Below are 20,118 nucleotides of genomic sequence, written 5' to 3' on the forward strand. Positions count from 1 at the left end.
TGATGTTGCTTGGTTGTCATATCATTTTTCCAATCACAATAATGTTAGAAATAGGGTCAGGGTTACGGTCAGGGTCAGGGTCAGGGTCAGGTTTAGGGTTAGCCTATGCTGATCTGAGAACATCATTCACTTGCAACAAACAAGACATGCAATAAGGGAACAACCCACGCTAAATAGCTGCTGGATTAGATGCCAGGGACGCCTGACCAAGCCGGAGGCAACATGGAGATTCGAACCGGTGATCCCCATGTTGCACCCGACCAAGCCGAGGCAACACAGAGATTCAAACTGGTGATCCCTGTGTTGGGACATGATGTTGCTTGGTTGTCATATCATTTTTCCAATCACAATAATGTTAGAAATAGGGTCAGGGTTAGAGTTAGGGTCAGGGTCAGGGTCAGGTTTAGGGTTAGCCTATGCTGATCTGAGAACATCATTCACTTGCAACAAACAAGACATGCAATAAGGAAACAACCCACTCTAAATAGCTGCTGGATTAGATGCCATCCTTCTTTGGTATCAGTTCAATCGCTTACTTTCGGGGGAGATTAGAGAGCTGAGCTGCTGATGTGCAAGCAAAGTGGTTCCAAGTTGATTGTGTCTGTTTGGGTTTTATCTACTCGCTTGCTGCCAGCACGGTCTGTTTTGCCATAAGTCTGAGCCACCACAGAACAAAAATCATCATGCTTTACAAAACCTTGGTTACGCCGCAGCCTCCCACAAATACATGAAAGCAGAATGGAAATGTGGCAACAGGGCTGATATCAAAGCCCGCAGTTATGACTCTTCAGTCTCAGGGAAGGAGCAGCTAATGTTGCCTTATAATTGGTTGCCTTTATGATGCTAATGCATATGCTAACGCAGACTTGTGCAGAGATGAGTGGAAACATTATCTTGGGAGAAGGATGGAGCCTCCAGCCCTCGGATTCCATCAGAGTGCAAACAGTCAGTCAGCCGTTCAGCCAATTTAACTTGCCAGGCAGTCAGCTCGCTGCAGCAGGCACCCAGTTAGGTCGCCAGTGAGTCAGCCGGCCAGTCAATTTGTATTCCTGTAGTGGAATATGGGGATTAGTTTTTGTCAAGATTACACCTCTCCTCTTCCCACCCTCTCTCTGTCTATCCACCCGACAAGCCCCCAACCCCCACCTCTCCTGAAGTGTAGTGTAGAAATCGAGATACTATAGACTACTGCTTCATTTATGTCTGTCCATCTGTCTGTCTGTCTGTCTACATCAGGTTCTGTTCTGTTGAGAGACAGGAGCGTTTACATTTAAATTGCTTTTGAATTAGATCTTATGAGAAATACAGGTTACAATTTACAATAGTTTATAGTACACATACAATAATTCTGGTTATAATTAGAAGAGACATATGGTTAGAAGACAGGCCAGCAGAGAAAGTGAGCGAGATGGTGTATGTGTGTGTGTGTGTGTGAGAGAGAGAGAGAGAGAGATAGAGAGAGAGAGAGAGAGAGAGAGAGAGAGAGAGAGAGAGAGAGAGAGAGAGAGAGAGAGAGAGAGAGAGAGAGAGCAAGAGGGGGGCAGATGAAGCCGGTTAATCTGTCCTGAATTAGAGCGATCCCGGATTACTCCTAGAGGTCACACAGGCCCTGAGCCATTTTGTCAGACTCAGCAAAACAAACGCACCTTTAATCTATTCTGTTGCACTCTGTTGTTTATTATGTGGTGCACTGCAACTGCACCAGAGGTGCTGTTAAAATCCACGGTTTTAGTTTATGTGCACGGTGGTATGGAAAGAAAGTGATAAATCCATGCTGGTATTTTGTGACATTTTTAAGCACATCTGAAAAGGGTTTTTGTAATTATCTGCCCTCTTGATTCATATTGATTTTAACCTTTCATTAATAAGTAGGGTATGAGGGTAGTTTGACACTAGCCAGCAATGAAAAATGTTACAGCTCTATAAACGCTCTATTTGCTGAGGATGGTGCATTTTAATCCTGTGACAGAGAGGGAAATTCTCTGTCCTATGTGAAGTTTCTGGCCATATACCTCCATCCTCTCAGCTCAACCCAGCTGTAGGAGGATGGGGACTTTTATTATAACACATAACATGCAATAAGAAAAAAATTGTTGTGTTTCCGTTGCCACATCTCAAGCCAATCCCTCTTAAGTGCGGAGCTCCCAGACGGAGGTTAAGCCACTGTCTCTGCTGAGGCGGACCAGCAGGGTCATCACCTTTCCTTGGATTTATGAGGTCAAAGGTCTGGCAATAAAGACACTGGCAGACTTCACAGACTACTGGAAATTGTTTGTTTATTAGTTATTAAAGGTTGCGGTTGAAATGGCTGCAGATCTGAATCCGATTCTCTCATTTCAGCCTGACGGCGAAGGAAAACATAAAATTGTGCACAGTCAAGAAGCTGCACAGCATTGTTATAACATTTAGGGCATGATTGCTTAAGTACTGCTCCAATTCCTTCCGTCCTCATGGGGAGAAAAAAATAATCCTTTCCTATTTTCAGCTGTTAGCTTTTACTAATGGATGATCTCATTTATGTTTGGTTAGAAAACAGACATTTGCATTAGAATACACTGTAGTCCTTTTAATTATTTTGTCTGAGAATCAAACTGATGTTTTTTTTTTCCTGTCAAAAGGCCCACTTGTTTGGGGCGTCCAGGTAGTGTAGCGAACTATTCCGTCACCTACCAATACGTGGATCGCCGGTTCAAATCCCCGTGCTACCTGGTCAGGCGTCCCTACAGACACAATTGTCTGTGTCTGCGGGTGGGAAGCCGGATGTGGGTATATGTCCTGGTCGATGCACTATTGCCTCCTCTGGTCGGTCGGGGCGCCTATTCGGGGCGGATAGCGTGATCCTCCCACATGCTGCTACGTCACCCTGGCAAAACTCCTCACTGTCAGGTGAAAAGAAGCGGCTGGCGACTCCATATGTATCAGAGGCAGCATGTGGTAGTCTGCAGCCCTCCCTGGATCAGCAGAGGGGGTGGAGCAGTGACTGGGATGGCTCGGAAGAATGGGGTAATTGACTGGATACAATTGGGGAGAAAAACGGGGGAAAATCCAAAAAAGAAAACCAAACAAAAAAAGGGCCTGCTTGTTTAACACCAACAATGATGAACAAATAGCTGAAAAATAAGAATTAGACAAGAAATAGATAATGATGTCACTAAATTAACTTTGATGTCTCTCCATCTCTCTCTCTCTCTCAGTCCATCTTTCCATATAATATGTTTGTGTTTCCCACTCTGTCCTGTTTTCCTGTCTACAGAGCCCTTATTACAGTGACTTTGTGGACACCCTGACAGAGTATGAGACCAGGAACCTCCTCGCCATCCCTATCATGAACGGTAAAGACATGGTGGCTGTGATGATGGCCATCAACAAAGTGGATGGACCGCACTTTGACGCCAAAGACGAGGAGGTGACGTCAATTTTTTGTGTCCACCCGCCGGCTTTACTCGCCATGACTTTCTAAGATTTCAGCTGAAGTCATGTTGGCTTGATTCTAACCAAATCAAATCTAATTCATTTCAGTTGAGTCTAACTCAGTTCAACTTGAATCCCTGCAATTCAGCTCAGTTAAGTTAAGCTGGACTCAGCAGCTGCTATTTTGAATAGTTCCAAATCAATTCGATATACTTCAACTGCAAAACTTATTTAAATCCTATCCGACTTCAGCAACAGCTGCATTTTAAGACAAAGACCAAATGCAAATGCATTTGTCATAACCAAGGGCAACAGTTATGCGCCACACTTTTTATGTAACTGCTAAAACTTTTTTTTTAAACTTCTGCAAATAAAAGCATGCCTCGGCTGTCTTTTCAAGAGGACAAACCACATCCTTGAATTCAATTATTTTTTTGTAAAAACTTTTCAAAATATTGCTCACTGTAGCATGACGCAAAGAACAACCCCAGGTGTCCCGCCAATTTTAATAACATTTCCATTATTTGCCTTGGCTTGTCTTTACAGTACTTGATTACTTTTCTCCTCAAAACTATATTTTCTCCACCTGGAAAGCAAGTTTTAATATGTACATATAGTTCTACTCGTGGTAAATCACGTAGGCATGGGGGCGGTATGGTGGCCCAGTGGTCAGCACTGTTCCCTCACAGCAAGAAGGTCCTGGGCTCAAACCCCAGGCCGTTCCAGGTCCTTTCTGTGTGGACTTTGCATGTCCGCATGTCTGCGTGGGTTTCCTCCAGGTGCTCTGGTTTCCTCCCACCATCAAAAAGACATGCATGTTAGGGTTAACACTCTTTCCTGTCTGTGCCCCTGACCAAGGCAATGGATAGAAGAACTGGAGTTGGTCCCCGGTTGGTGCAGCTGCCCACTGCTCCTATGCAATAGGATGGGTTAAATGCAGAGGATGAATTTGTTGTGAGAATACAATGACAACAATAAAGTGGTTTCTTCACAGCCAGGATGGGTCAAATGCAGAGGATGAATTTCCCCACGGGGATTAATGTTTTTAAAGTAAATTTTCCCTTCTTGTTCTTGTTCTTGTTCTTTTTTTTTTTTCTTCTTCTTCTTCTTCATCTTCGCTAACCAAGAGAAATCCAAGATTCAAAATTGCAGTATTTGTTACTTATTCCTAAAGCAAAGTCTTGATACAAAATGTCATTATCACGTGCAAAATCTTCCAGCCATTCCTCTCCGTATTGTTCCTACAGTCAGCTGTGAGATTCAGATGTGATACAACATTCACACTAAGATGCTAGTTATCTCCAACACTTATAAGTAATGTGTGTAGTAGCAAGAGAGTAAATCTTGGCTCAGTTTGCTTTGCTTAAGATGGCAGTGAGCCAGCAAAACCTAGGAAATTGTGTGGTCCAGTGCCCAATTCCAAATCATTAGACAATAAAACCTAAAACCCCAAACATCTTTACAGTATAGCTGATTAAAATAAATAAATAAATATACTTTATATATATATATATATATATATATATATATATACACACACACACTCACACACACACACATACATATATATACATACATATACATACACACACATACATACACATACATACATATACACACACACACACACACACACACACACACATATATATATAAACCAATGTTGTTCTGTGCTCCATTGAATCTTCTTTTCCACTCCATTCTGCCCAGCTGGTATGAAGTAGTAGGCCCTCCAAGAAGTCATCCATCATGCATTACTACTTTGTCAGTGTTGCTTTGCTTTGGCTTGTAGCAACGGTTATCTCTACTGATGTGTTGTAAAGTCACAGTACACCGATACATAGCCATGCAAAGCCAGTGCCTCTTAAAATTATTGATTCATGGACTGATCTTTTTCAGCACTGATGGCTGAAGGGGATATTTTTCAGTGAAGAGAGGGCTGTGTGAAAATGTTTTGTCACAAATTTTGCTGCAGGAGGCTGATCAACTCTCAAAGGAGATATAACATAAATATATAGAAAAAGGGCATCAGCATCACACATGAATCAAGCATTTCCTTGTGTATATCAGGAAGCCAGGATGGAGACAATAATGATACTGTATTTTGGTATAAACTACTCAACATGGCAGTGTAACTCTTCTTACCATTGCTTACAAGTCTCTAAACATTCCATCACAGGCTCCATTTTCATTCTTGTGATGCCAATCACTTAGCAGGAAGAGAAGCAAGTCAGGAACTAGAGTGTCATTGGTTCACATCCCAGGTTGAGTGCAGCGTTCCTGGTTATGCCGGGGCTGACAATCAGAGGTTTGCTTGTATCCCAGAGGCAGCTGTTGTGGCCCTTGGGCAAGACACATCATCCCAACTGCCCCGGGTGGTGCCGCACTGACAGTATGCCATTCCCTGTCTGATCAGTGTAGGATGCAACATGAACAAATATCCAATCTAACAAATGGACCAATTAGTTTAACTTGCCTAAAGCTACAAGTGCACAGTGCATGTTTTCTCTGCACACTTTGGTTCCCTACCACTGTCAAGTAACAAGACACGCATATGTTACTTGAAATGTAGACTCTAAATTGCCCATAGGTGTATGTAGCATTTGAGTAATTGTATTTTTGGGCCTTGCTTTGAATGACAACCTGTCCAAGGTGTCTCCCTGCCAAAATGTATGCTGCGATAGGTTTCAGTTCCTGGTGACACTGTATTTGATTAAGCAGGTATAGACGGTGGATGGACGGATGGGTGGATGGATTTGAATCTCCTTGGACTCTTTAACAGCTGGGTTTTATGTCATATAAGTGTGTGCAGCAGTATCATTTCCTGTTTCTATTGAATTATTTCTCCTGTTACCAGGCATTGTTCCTATCATAGCAAATAAAGTTGCAAACCGACAAAACTGGAGTGCTAAAGTGTGCCTGTCTTGTTCTTCTAGACCCTAAACAAGTACTTCAACTTTGCCAACTTGGTTCTGAGGGTCTTCCACCTGAGCTACCTCCACAACTGTGAGACCAGGAGAGGACAGGTAAAACCCAGGAGCAGCCCTTTAAAAACTCTCCTAAACAAGTGGGTGTTGTTACGACAGTTAAGGTCTCATTCAACTTAGAGCAGCGGTCGATGATATTGAGATGGTGAGCTGGTCGTTTGTTCCCTACTACTTGATGTAATAATTTTCTTAAAATATTTCGAGAAAATCAAATCAAATCTAGGCTGTAAGACTCTGCTAGCATCAAGTCGATATTGTGTTGAATTGGAATCAACTCATCTACTTGTCTTCAATATCTAAAAGATAATGAATCTTAAACTTGCGGGTACAATTTTAGGAGTAATACCTTTAAATTTGCCCACCTTTCTACACTAGTCTGTGTGCACTGACCAACACTGGCATCTAGGACAAAAAGGGGGCTCTTTCCATGGCAAGCCATTGAGATGTTTATCTCTGCAAAACAATGACACAGCTCCCTGGATGGAGAGATCGGTCCCTAGTAATGTTCCTAATCTCATTCATCAAAATCAAAACAGCCAATAATGAAATTGGTTTTGAAAATCAAACAAATGCTCAGTCTTCCACCATCTAGATCTTTCATTAGCTGCCAAACAAACCAATCAAGGACAGTTTGGGAGGCCCCTGTGTTCCCCTCTTTAAAGATGCTACGAGGAGTTTGGGACTTTTGTTCATTTTGTGGACAAAAACTATAATGTTTTGCTGAAGAACAGCCTCATTTCATATCAGCATTGCCTCTTGCTGTAAAAATATACATTCATCTTCTGGTAGCTTGTGCATTTGTTTGGAAGAGAGGAGCAAGAGATGTAGAAAAAAAAACAGCTACCTGCAAGATGTACAGTGATGAGGGAACATATCTCTGATTGTATATCATCTGTGTGCCGGAAACCATTTTGTTAGATTTTGTGGGTAACCTGACCTGGAGAATAGCATTTGGAATAGTTATAGAGCAATGTCTAACCTAACGGAATGGTGAGGATGCAAGGAGTAGAGGTGACGAAGGCATATGAGTTTAAATACTTGGGGTCAACTGTTCAAAGTAACAGAGAGTGTGGAAGAGTGGTGAAGAACAGAGTGCAGGCAGGGTAGCGTGGGTGGAGAAGAGTGTCAGGAGTGACTTGCGACAGAAGGGTACCAGCAAGAGTTAAAGGGGAGGTTTACAAGATTGTTGTGAGACCAGCTATGTTATATGGTTTGGAGACGATGGCACTGACGAAAAGACAGGAGGCGGAGCTGGAGGTGGCAGAGTTGAAGATGCTAAGATTTTCATTGGGAGTGACAAAGAAGGACAGGATTAGGAATGAACATATTAGAGGGACAACTCGGGTTGGACGGTTTGGAGACAAAGCAAGAGAGGCAAGACTGAGATGGCTTGGGGAGAGGAAAAGAGGAAGGCCAAAGAGGAGGTTTATGGGTGTGGTGAGGGAGGACATGCAGGTGGCTGGTGTGACAGAGGAAGATGCAGAACACAGGAAGAGATGGAAATGGATGACCCGCTGTGGCAACCCCTAAGGGGAGCAGCCAAAAGTATTAGTAGAGAGGGCAATGTCTAACCTGCTTGCTGATGGTCTCATTTGATTATGTCGGTCATATAGAGGCATCATTATTAAATTGAGACTGATAATCAATGAAAATGAAAGTAGTCTTAACTTTGAGTCCATACTGCACTGTTCTGTTGCATGGTGCCCTGCCTGTCGTGTTGTGATGTACTGTGTCGTCTCATGTTGTGTTGTGTTCCTTTCAGTTGTGCTCTACTGTATTCTAATGTATTATCATTTTTTTGCAGGTGCTGCTGTGGTCTGCCAGCAAGGTGTTTGAGGAGCTGACAGACATAGAGAGACAGTTCCACAAGGCGCTGTACACAGTCCGAGCTTTCCTCAACTGTGACCGCTACTCTGTGGGCCTTCTGGATATGACCAAAACCAAGGTTGGTAGCCATTTACAGCAGATGCCTTTCTAACAAGCTAGTTTGCCTTTTCACATAAGAAATGTAAAAGGTGTCAAGTATTGCGAAATTATTGGTGGTGGGGTTGGATTCCCATTGGTTTTAGGCTAAATTATTAATGTTTCAAAGAAGAGATAGTGTGATTAAGAGCAGCGGAAACACATTTTTTCTTTTTTTTCTGAATGTCTTCCCGCAAGTAATTTCTGTTAACATTCTTTCATTTTGTCTAAGCATCTAATGGAACTACATCTGATTCTCATGATTATTTTTTTTTCAAATGAGAATCAAATGTTTGCTTAAAAAACTATTAAACATTTGAATCAAAACATGGATGCTTAGAAGCAGACTTTAGATATAAATCAGCGGTAGGATACAAAGTCATCCTTAATGACACAGGAGCATATTTGGGCTAAATGTGTGCTTCATTACATCTATTGTGAACATTTTGCTGTTTTGTACCATTCGCTTCCTTGTTAACATCTTTCCTTTCAATCCTTGAGGTAGAGATGTCTGTATTTTCATTTCATGTAGCTTCTTTTTCTTCTATTCTGTTTTTCTCAAGTATTTTTACCATCTGTGCTCATACACCAAATGAATAGTGGAAATTTTATTGATCAGTGGGCGCTGTCAAGCTTTCCGGCATGGCCATGCTTTTCTGATCATCAACACACTGCCATAAGTAGTACTCACTGTCTGTGACCACCACCTAATTTCAAGCACCTGTCGTTTGATTCCAAACACCTGCTATTGGAGAGCAAACAAATGCTGTCTGCCTCCCCAGATGGCTGTCTGGTAACAAGGCTGGATTTCATGAATAAAACAAACTTTGCTAAAGAGTAGAAGTACATTGAACAGAGGCTTTGAGCTCCTATTCTCTGGGAATTGTGCGTTTTGTACAGAAATCACAAGATTGTACTCTCCCCAAAGGAGTCAGGTGGGTGGGTTGTCAGGTCCCAGACAGTATTTGGTACAAGGCCATTGTCAGTAATGTGCTGTGAGATCTAGGGCCAGGTAGGCAGGAGAAGACCGGGCTTTACACACCAATGAGTATTTCCTATGTGTCAGCAGGAAAGTGCACAACACATTCTAAGGGAGTCATTCGAAATCAAGATCATAAAATACCATTAACAAACTTCAACAATTTCTCCATAACAGTCCTCCATTACTACACTCTCCCAATAGGCTACATCTCATATAACACTGCACAGTGCATTGTTTGTGTATGAGAGACAGGTGGGGAAAAAGAGAGCGCTACAGCTCTAGCGAGAGAGGGGAGAGAGAGACCGAAAACTTCAAAACAATTAGGCTTATGCACAATAGTCTGCACATTTTGAATACATGGATTCCACTTAACTTGCAACCTGCCTGTCTATAGTCAGTCCTTGTGTCTATATCTGAAGATTGTTGTGTTGTTATTCTATGTTAAGTACAATGTGAGAGCCATGAAACTGGAGTCAAAATTCCATCTGTGTGCAAATTTACACGGCCAATAAATCCGATTCTGATTTTGAAGGTGGCACTCCTGTAGGTCAAACGTTGGTCTCCTGCCGCTTAACATTTGATGCTTTTCTTCAAACGAAAGCCGTGAAAATTGTTTTAGTTGTGATTGCGGTGTCATGTGAGCCCGTAAATGCCGGAAGTGATACGGACAATTGGCAACAACAGCGAAGCAATGGCGTTTTTCACTCGGTCTCGTCAGTGAGGTATCAGGAACACTGTCATTTCACCTCATGTACTTGCGCACATGAAATGAAACGAAATGCCGTTTCCCACAGCAGTGCAACAAACAGACAAAAACACATTCAAGAACTAGAAGAACACACATATTCAAACTAACACATATCCAAACCAAAAAAAAAAATCATCACTGTCCAAGGGAACAAACGCCAGCCAGAATGACTGTCGGAACCGCCGGTCTGCATGGGCTAGCAGTTAGCCTAGCCTGCCCCTGTTACAAGCGGACGAAGCAGACCAAGCCCTCCCAGCCGATCCAACGCCAGCTTGCCCAGCCAGACACCCTTGACACACCTCCCCGCACTCCACATGACGACATCAAAAACACCAGTCAACGCCAGGTGAGGCCGCCGCCAGACCGCCCTCGGTGTTATCTGAACTGCCGGTCTGCATGGGCTAGCAGTTAGCTTAGCCTACCCCGCTTCCTGTCAGAACACCCTCGGTGTTACCTCAGGTGCAGCTCCGGGCAAGGCTGCAGCCTCAGGGCCCACAGCGCAGCAGACCAAGCTCTGGCAGCAGATCCAGCGCCAGCTCTCCCAGCCAACAAACGAAGACAAAAATTTAGACGCAGATGTGGACAAAGACACTGCATCGACGGTACTGGGTGAGACCACCGCAAATGTGAATTCGCGCCGCCATCTTCCCACACCACACCGGATCTACCCAAACTCACGGTTAACGACGCTAGTCGCATTATCCTAGAAGAATGCCATACGTCAGTTACCTAACAGGAGAAGGTCTTCAAACTTTACGTTACAAGCTACATCCACAATTACGAAGGTAAGATCCGGACGTGTAATCTTAGCACCTAGCATGTTTTTGTACTAGCCAATGCTAGCTTAGTGATAAGATACTGCTAATATTATGTTTCTGTGTCAATCAGTCTTACAGTTTTCCTAATGTCATTGTCAATCTCTGTTTCAAACAAGAATTCGGCAGGAGAACTATCCATTAGGGCTGCGTGCTATAGATCTCTGAGGAAAAGCCAAAACCCTCACAGCTTGAGCGTAAGGGAACAATATCCTGCAGGTTCAGTGCAGACTGGTTCATGAGACAGGTTCCTGTTCGTCAAAGCTCATTTATGGTCTTGAATGGTGTGACTGTTTTCAACACACAGGAAGACATGTTCATTTAAAGGACCCCAAATTCCTCTGCATGGGCTAGCAGTTAGCTTAGCCTGCCCTGCTTCTGCGTCCTGTCAGACCGTCCTTGGTGTTTCCTCATCGGGCGCCGCTCCAAGCAGGTTCGTGGTTCCTGGGCCCACTGGACGCAGCAGACCGGCAGTCCGACAGTCATCCTGGCGTTCGCTCTCTTGGACAGTGAATTTTTCTTTTTTTTTTTAATATGTTGGATATATGTATTTTTTTAGTTTTTTTGTAGTTTGGAATAATGTGTTCTTGTAGTTTGGATGTGTTTTTGTCTTTCTGTTGCACTGCTGTGGGCTGGGGGAAACGATATTTCGTTTCATGTACGCAGGTTCATGGAATGAAATGACAAATAAATGTTCCTGATTCCTGATTTTTGCTAATAGCCTACCCTGCCTATCCTGACCGCATCTCTGACTATTGTAGACTTTTCCAATAAGGGGACCATAGAATTGCCACCATTTGTGAGCTATGCAATACAACCCTTAAGCCAATTACTGTGTGCGTTTGTAGGAATTCTTTGATCTGTGGCCTGTTCTGATGGGAGAGGTTCCACCGTACGAAGGTCCAAGGACTCCTGATGGCAGGGTGAGAGATTATTAACTGTTACTATACCACTTTACAACTACTACGCCTACTATCACTAATTAATTCCTATTACAACTATTACACTGTTATGATTACTGCAACTTTCACTATTAAAAGTTTTGGTAACACTTTAGTAGGGAACATAAAAAAACTTAATTACTAGTGAATTAGTAATGATCAAGATTGCACTTTAGTATGGGGAACATATTCTAAGTAACAAAAACTTAATTTACAGTAATTTAACACTATTAACACTTGTAGTTTTGTGTTTTGTTATGTAAGAACAGACCATATTCATTAAGTGTTAGTAAGGGAGAATAACTCTTCTTGTGGTACTACCACCTTATAAAGTCCATACTAAGCAAAGCATATTGAGATGGTACTACTAATAAGCAATAATTCTGAGGTTATAGAGGGAAAACTCATAGTTAATGGCTTACTGGTTGTAGAATATGGCCATGCAGAATAAGGCATTAATGAGTACGTAATAATGACCAATTAAGAGCCAATATGTTGCTAATTTGCATGCTAATAAGCACCTAATTAATTGTGACTACGTTCCCCATACTAAAGTGTTACCAAAGTTTCTATTACTATCACACATCAGTACCACTAATAACAATTATGCTACAACTACAATCAATGTAATTAATCGCAATTACTACTACTATAACTATAAATACTGATAATACTACTACCATATTACTATCATGTCACTTTTACTAGTTCACAACCACTTTCACCATCACTACTCCAACTACCATTGCTACTACTGCTGCTACTACGACCATTGCTACCATAATAACCATTATTATTACTACTATTAGTGCAGCTATTACTACTGTACCTTCTGTCATTATTCATATAACTACTACTGCTAGTGGCAAAATCGCTACTACAACTAGTGCTGTGACTGCCAACATTGGCATTATTACCGCCACTACTGTTAATCATTTAATAGTAACTATTGTTACTATAATGATACACAAAAAAGACTGCGCCACAGCTGGAGCTCTTCAGCACAGAGACACTAGCAACGATGGTGTTTGAGGGCTCAACAGCCCATTTTACTAAAACTCAAAACAAGATGTCATGTAGATTGATTGGATGGTGTGTCTTTCCCTGTTGGGTCTTCATTAGGGTGTGCAAGCTATTTTATTTGCCCCGAGTCCACACCCCAAATACTATACTATACTATAATATACTGTACTATAGTATACTATAGTATACTATACTACCCCAGACCCCAAATACGATCACTTCTACTGATGTCCCAATTACTACTTATACTACTACTGCTAAATAAGCAGACTGTTTTAAGGTGGATTTTTTTTTTGATTTGCCTACTAAGCTCATTGTTTTTAACATTAAATGTGCTAGAACTGTATAGTTTTCTAAACTGTCCCCCATATTCTTCCTAAAGGAAGTTATCTTCTACAAAGTGATTGACTACATTCTTCATGGCAAAGAGGAGATCAAAGTCATACCGTGAGTAACAACATCAGCTGTTGGTTGAGTGATTTCCAGGTGGCTACCAAAGGTAACAAGGGGAATGCTGCCATGTCGTAATACTTCTCCTCAGAAGGATGGATGTCAACATGGTAAATACTACCTCCCTGACAAAACCAGAGGGGGGAAAAAAGACAGATTTTTTTTTAGAGTATTCAAATTATCCAGAAGAATCATCAAATAAATGATACCCCTACTAAATATGAAGGCACCTCGTATTCGTTTTATTTATTTGGTGAAAACAGAATAGTTATTTTATGTTTTATGTCACTACTCCACCCCCTCTGCCGATCCGGGGAGGGCTGCAGACTACCACGTCACCTCCGATACATGTGGAGTCGCCAGCCGTTTCTTTTCACCTGACAGTGAGGAGTTTCGCCAGGGGGAACATAGTGTGTGGGAGGATCAAGCTATTCCCCTCGCCAGTTCCCCCTTCCCCATTCCCCCTGAACAGGCACCCGGACCGACCAGAGGAGGCGCTAGTGCAGTGGCCAGGACACATACCCACATCCGGCTTCCCACCCACAGACACGGCCAATTTTATCTGTAGGGATGCCTGACCAAGCCGGAGGTAACACGGGGATTCGAACCGGCGAGTCCTGTGTTTGTAGGCAATGGAATAGACTGCTTTGCTACCTGGACACCACTATTCTGCAAACATTTTGTGACAGCTCTGAACATGACCTATGCGATATTGTATGTAATTAGAGAGCCTGACAACAGTACAAATTGGATATTGCATCTGAAGCCAAATAGGTCTGTCACTCCCTGGCACAAGATCTTGTCACAAACTTGTCCTTTGTGACTTTTCGGTGTCTGCTCCTTAGCCTTTCTTGCAGTACTCATTGAAATAAATAAATAAATTAAAATTGGGGAGTCATTTTCTCACTTTTCAGTAAGAAAAACTGATAGTTATTCGACATTTGTTCACCATTGCTCCGTCATATACCCCTGCATCTCGGATGTGAGAGGATCGGATCCTCTCATGAAGAAACTGCTTTGAACTCCTCATCTCCCCTCCTACTCTCCTTTCCTTGTCTTCTTCAAGTCATTTCCTGGTCATCAACAAGTGATGTTGAATGGGGGACAGAAAGGATGATCAGGGACAAAACTTGTACTGATGATTCCTTGTTGCTTGTTTCTTGTTGTCGGTGGTGATGATGAAGATGGTGATGATGATGATGTCATATTGATCATGTATTATCTACCTCAGGAATCCTCCAGCAGACCACTGGGCCCTGGCCAGCGGCCTGCCAACCTATGTAGCAGAGAACGGACTGGTGAGCAGCTTTAATTTATATCCCTCATCCTTTTGTTTATGATAAAAAAAAATTCTCTCAAAATATGTACAGTTGTTGCTGTGATTGTGTAGGGGAACTGTAGTCAGGCGTGCAGGAAGATGTTTTCAGTAGGGGGGTTGCCAACTAAAACGAAAAGTATTGTGGTGAGCTGGCGTGGAAGAATGAGTCGAGAGGCAGAGATCTCTGTTTAATCACAACTCCTGTGCCCCATACACCGCATGACCCCGGGGGTGCTCTTTTATTCACACCGCGCCTCCCCATGTCCAAAGTGGCGACATCAATCCCAATCATGGTCCTACAGTCAGTTAGTCAGTAAACGGTCTCCTACTTAGTCTGAGTTGAACCCCCACCCAAAACAACAACACAAGAATAACCACAACATGAACACCACATCATTAAAACACAAGTTTAAATCTAACATTAACAGTGCCATCAGCCATTGCGCTCCCCCAGCTCAGAACCACTGACAGTTAGAGCAACCGCCTCCCCCGGTCGCTACAGTATGACGTCATTGTTTTGTTTGTAAGGTGCGTGTGTAGCAGATTTAGAATGGAGTGTTTACTCACTTTATTATTAAAAATGTACATTCCACACAGCTCTAGCCCACCGTTTAAAATAAAGGTATGTTTTTGTTTTTTGCATTTGTATGTTAGGAAAAGGTCGGAATACTGTTGGGTCTAAGATGTTACACAGCCACCTGCCGCTACTGGGGGCGGAGGGGCTGCACCCACCACTAGGAGGAGCTGCAGCCCCCCCCCCCCCCCAGCCCCGATGCCCATGCGCCTACTATTAACTTAAAATTTATATACCTTTTTTCCCTCTCTTCCTTCAATCAAAGGTAACCCGTGTAGGGATTTATTCATGTCAAATAAATTACATTCAACAACCATCAACGTTACCTAGCTCCCTGTGAGTCTCGGCAGCAAGATTTCATCATTTCCACCCTCCCACCACCCCCATCACATTCATCGATGGGGAGCTTACCCCCCTCTCGCAGAAGGGCTTGAAAGTATAACCACGAAGAATTTAACCCCAAGGACTTCTTAATCGGGCCAAATGAATCCAAGAACGATAATCGTATTCAATTTTCTAGAAGTTTAGGTGCTGATCTTGTCTGCCGTGCGTGACTCTCAGCGAGAGAGCAGGTAGACAGGGCAGACAGGGCCATGCATTTTTCTCAAGGACACTTTGACAGCCGTTGAATGACATCCATCACCCTATTATGGATATTAAAAGTGTGAGCCTTTGGATATGGGATGATCTCTCTAACCATTGTGTCACCCGGTTGGCCGAGTGAGTGAATGAAGTAGAATGAATTAACGCTTAGATAAGATGATGATATTGATATTCTTTTCTACTTTGGAGTATTGTGTTTTGGTGTCTTTGTTCTGAGTGTCCCACCAAGACATATTCATAGTGTGGCAATTTACTGACTTTAGTTTCCAGTGGCGGCACGGTGGTGCAATGGTTAGTGCGGTATTTTGAGCAAGAAGGTCCTGAGTTCAACCTTGGGTCGTCCTCTGTGTGGAGTTTGCATTTTCTCCCTGGGTTTGCGTGGGTTTCCTCCGGGTGCTCTGGTTTCCTCCCCCAGTCCAAAGACATGTAGGTCAGATGAATCGACTGTACTAAATTGTCCCTAGGTGTGAATGTGTGGGCCCTGTGATGGACTGGCGGCCTGTCCAGGGTGTCTCCCCGCCTGCTGCCCAGTGACTGCTGGGATAGGCTCCAGCATCCTCGCGACCCTGAGAGCAGGATAAGTGGTTTGGATAAGGGATGGATGGATAGTTTCCAGTAAAACTTAAATGATTGAATGAAGTTGAATAAACAAATGAATGAAAGACAGAGGTGATCACAGAGGTGAATAATTTGATTCTGAAGGTTTTAAGTCAAACAGCACCAATATTGTACCATTCAAACTAAAGACGTGCCTCTCATTGAAAGTTTTTGAACATCCCTTTAAGACCTGTGTGATGTAAAACATCTCCATTACAAAAAAAACACCTTTATTGTAAGCTGCAGGTGGTCAGACGTGCAAAAAGCCATTAGACTTTATTACACAGTTGTCAGGATGCACACCGTTGTGGAAATGAAATGTGCACAGCCTCACATGGCCGCCATGATGGATAATTGTAATATCTGCGGGTGTTGTAATTAATGGCACTGTGCTTCTCCCATACCAATGAGCCCGCCGTCGCCTGCCTATCCATCCTTCTCTCACCCTCCATCTGATCTCTCCTCCTTTTGTCCTATCCTTTCATTTTCTTCGATTCTTCTCATTTTTCTTCTCTGCACCCCCCACCCCCCCGTTGCTGTCTTTCGTTTCTTCATCTTCATTTTTTTGTTTGTGGCGCTTGTAGGAAATCCTTGTGTCTACTAAAACGACCAACTTTTCAGGTGTTGGAAAAAAAAAGACGTGATATCAGAATGCAGAATGACAGCTGGGGTTTTGCTTGTTTGTTTGTTTGCTTGTTTGTTTTAGAGGCAACACAGCATTTGGGGTTTCATAAAACAGGCTAAGCCCATCAAGGAAGGACCAATCTTCCTCACTGTGTGAATTCTTTTCTTCTACATCTCCCTTCTATTTCTTTACCCGCTCTGATCTTTTCTTTCCCTTCTGGGAACAGTTTTGAAAACAAATATGGTGTCCTCAAGGTATAGATGAGCAGTGCGTATGGAAAATTGAAAATGTGAATCTCTTTTGTTACCCAAAGCCAAACCGAACCAAACCACTTTTGTTTATTCTTATCTTCCTACGTCTCCATTTCATCCTTATTCCTCTCCTGTCCTTCTTTTGTTCAACAGATTTGTAACATAATGAACACAGCGGAGGATGAATTCTTTGAATTCCAGGTAAGAGTTAATTACAAACCTCTGATTGCTTTACACGTATTGCAGTCAGTGAAATAATCCACCGGGGGGAAAAAACCCAAGACCCAACATTTCAGTCAAGTTGCTGTCACGTTCCCCATCCGCGTTTATTGCCGTTTATTACGTTTTAGAGACTGTAAGTTGGACAGTTTTACTTAATTATGAATTTATGTTTTTACAACTTTTTGTCCATTTGATTATTTGGCTAATTGATTGAGTAGGTGGGATCCTTTTAAATCCTGCTTCACAAGAACAAAATGTGCAAACATTCACACCCTCCTAGTATAACCATCAGGGTCTTCTGCTGTCTGAAAAGTGCCATAGAAGTGAGTTTAGGGGCGGAGCACTCCTGACTGGTGACTGTGAGGAAAGAGAAAACAGTAGACGTTCAGTCCCCACCCCACAGTATTTTTCCCCAGCCATGCTGGGATTCAAACCAGCAGCCTTCATCTTTGCAAGCTCACCAGAAGAACCTATGATTTTTATTTCCATTTTACAATCTAAGCACTAACTGCTGATATTTACAAGAGTGACAAAAAGAGTGTGAGAAAGTAGATTAGGATTTAACTCCAAGTTCACCAACATTAAAAATAATCAAGAGTAAAAAAGTGAAGGGTCAGAGCGCTACTTTGTTCATAACAATTTGTCAACTCCTCATATTTTGTAACAAAATGAGGAGTGTATGGTGTAAATAGCTATACAAAATAATAGATAGATGTAGAAATAGATAGACAGATAGATATAGAATAGAGTGTAAATAGATAACTGTGGAGGTGTCCAGGTGGTGTGGCAGTCTATTCCATTGCATGGCAACACGGGGATCACCGGTTCGAATCCCCCGTGTTACCTCCGACTTGGTCGGGCATCCCTACAGACACAATTGGCCATGTCTGTGGGTGGGAAGCCAGAAGTGGGTATGTGTGCTGGTCGATGCACTAACACCTCCTCTGGTCAGTTGGGGTGCCTGTTTGGGGGGGAGCGGGAACTAGAGGGAATAGCACGATCCTCCCATGCGCTACGTCCCCCTGGTGAAACTCCTCACTGTCAGGTGAAAAGTGGCTGGCGACTCCACATATATCGGAGGAGACGTGGTAGTCTGCAGCCCTCCCCGGATCGGCAGATGGGGTGGAGCAGCGACCAGGATGTCTTGGAAGAGCAGGGTAATTGGCCAAGTACAATTGACAATTGGGGAGAAAAAGAGGAAAAATCCAAATAAATACATAAATAGATAGATAACTGTGTATAGTTTATATTACCATTTATAGTCAGCTCACATTACCAAAATAATAATGTAGAGATGCATGTTGTGCTAATGCATGCTAATGCATGAAAAAAAATGGTGTACTTAGTATTTAGCTGGGCCTGATGTGTTTCTGAAGCGGTACACTTGGGAGCAATTGCAAAGATAGAGCCATCTATACCGTCCCACTCGAGTAGGTAATATATATGCTCCTATTCGCTGCTCTTTTTACTATATCAGAGTAGAATTGTTTCCTGGGAGCTATAAAACTGACATACAACTTATTCTACTCAATAGCTGATAGAGTAGTAGCCATTACCGAAGTCTTCCCTCATATGTTTAACTTAACATTTTCATGCACCTGTACTGCAGAGACAATTCTATTTTGAATGGCAACAGAACCAAATTTGGAGATGACAACAAAAAATATTCATGCTATTTATTTTAACCAGAGAGCAAAATGGTATTTTTCTAAGAAATTCTAAATGGTGATGGAGGCCATAGCAGGGCGGTGGTGTATGCCAAACTACTGGTACACATGCCATATGAAGATTGTTTTGTTTTCACCCTTAAGTATCCAGCTCTGATTTTTTTTTAAGTTTCTTTTATTAAATCCCCTTGGGGAAATTCATATACTGCAAATTATCACATCCTAGCCGCCTTCGTGCTGCACTTGGGGACCAACTCCAGTTCTTTTCCCATTGCCTTGGTCAGGGACACAGACAGGAAGGAGTATTAACCCTAACATGCATGTTTCTTTTGATGGTGGGAGGAAACCGGAGCACCCGGAGAAAACCCACCGCAGACACGGGGAGAACATGCAAACTCCACACAGAGGACGACCTGGGATGACTATAGCCGGATTAACCCACCAGGGGCCCCGGGGCACGCACGTCCATTGCCCCCCGTCAGATAGGCTACGCAAACAATACTAAACATTGTTAAATGTAAAACTAAAGCAGATACCCAACATGGTAGTCGATGCTATGCCAATCTGCATGGGATTTGGATGGCGACTACAAAGTACAACACAATTTTGAATCACAAAACAAACAGAGATGAGAATAGCAGCTTACAACATCAATAGAGACTTTGTAGCTCGGGGCCCTGCATCAGTAGAGGCTGTAGCTTGGGGCCCCGCATCAATAGAGACTTTGTAGCTCAGGGCCCTGCATCAGTAGAGACTGTAGCTTGGACCCCCCGCATCAATAGAGACTAGCTTGGGCCCTGCATCACGACACAAGGTTGGAACAAACGTCCCTTGTAGGGTATGATTGGGGATCCCTACTATACACAAACACAATACCCCTGACCTTTTGGGGCCCCTCGTGGTCTGGGGCCCCAGGGCACTCATCCGGCATGCCCGGTCCAT

General features: G+C 42.9%; 1 protein-coding gene across 2 annotated transcripts in view; it reads left to right on the top strand.

Annotated features, from left to right (window-relative positions):
* Positions 1 to 20,118, top strand: part of pde6a (phosphodiesterase 6A, cGMP-specific, rod, alpha) — a 61,709-nt gene that overhangs the window by 3,221 nt on the left and 38,370 nt on the right. For both annotated transcript variants that reach the window (XM_056286905.1, XM_056286913.1), the window contains exons 3-9: positions 3,254 to 3,406; positions 6,348 to 6,437; positions 8,203 to 8,343; positions 11,754 to 11,828; positions 13,252 to 13,316; positions 14,551 to 14,617; positions 17,441 to 17,488. In XM_056286905.1, the coding sequence (XP_056142880.1) occupies positions 3,254 to 3,406; positions 6,348 to 6,437; positions 8,203 to 8,343; positions 11,754 to 11,828; positions 13,252 to 13,316; positions 14,551 to 14,617; positions 17,441 to 17,488 (639 nt within the window). The remainder of the gene's footprint in view (positions 1 to 3,253; positions 3,407 to 6,347; positions 6,438 to 8,202; positions 8,344 to 11,753; positions 11,829 to 13,251; positions 13,317 to 14,550; positions 14,618 to 17,440; positions 17,489 to 20,118) is intronic.

Source organism: Lampris incognitus, chromosome 1 (genome assembly GCF_029633865.1).
Source record: "Lampris incognitus isolate fLamInc1 chromosome 1, fLamInc1.hap2, whole genome shotgun sequence".
Classification (NCBI taxonomy): domain Eukaryota; kingdom Metazoa; phylum Chordata; class Actinopteri; order Lampriformes; family Lampridae; genus Lampris; species Lampris incognitus.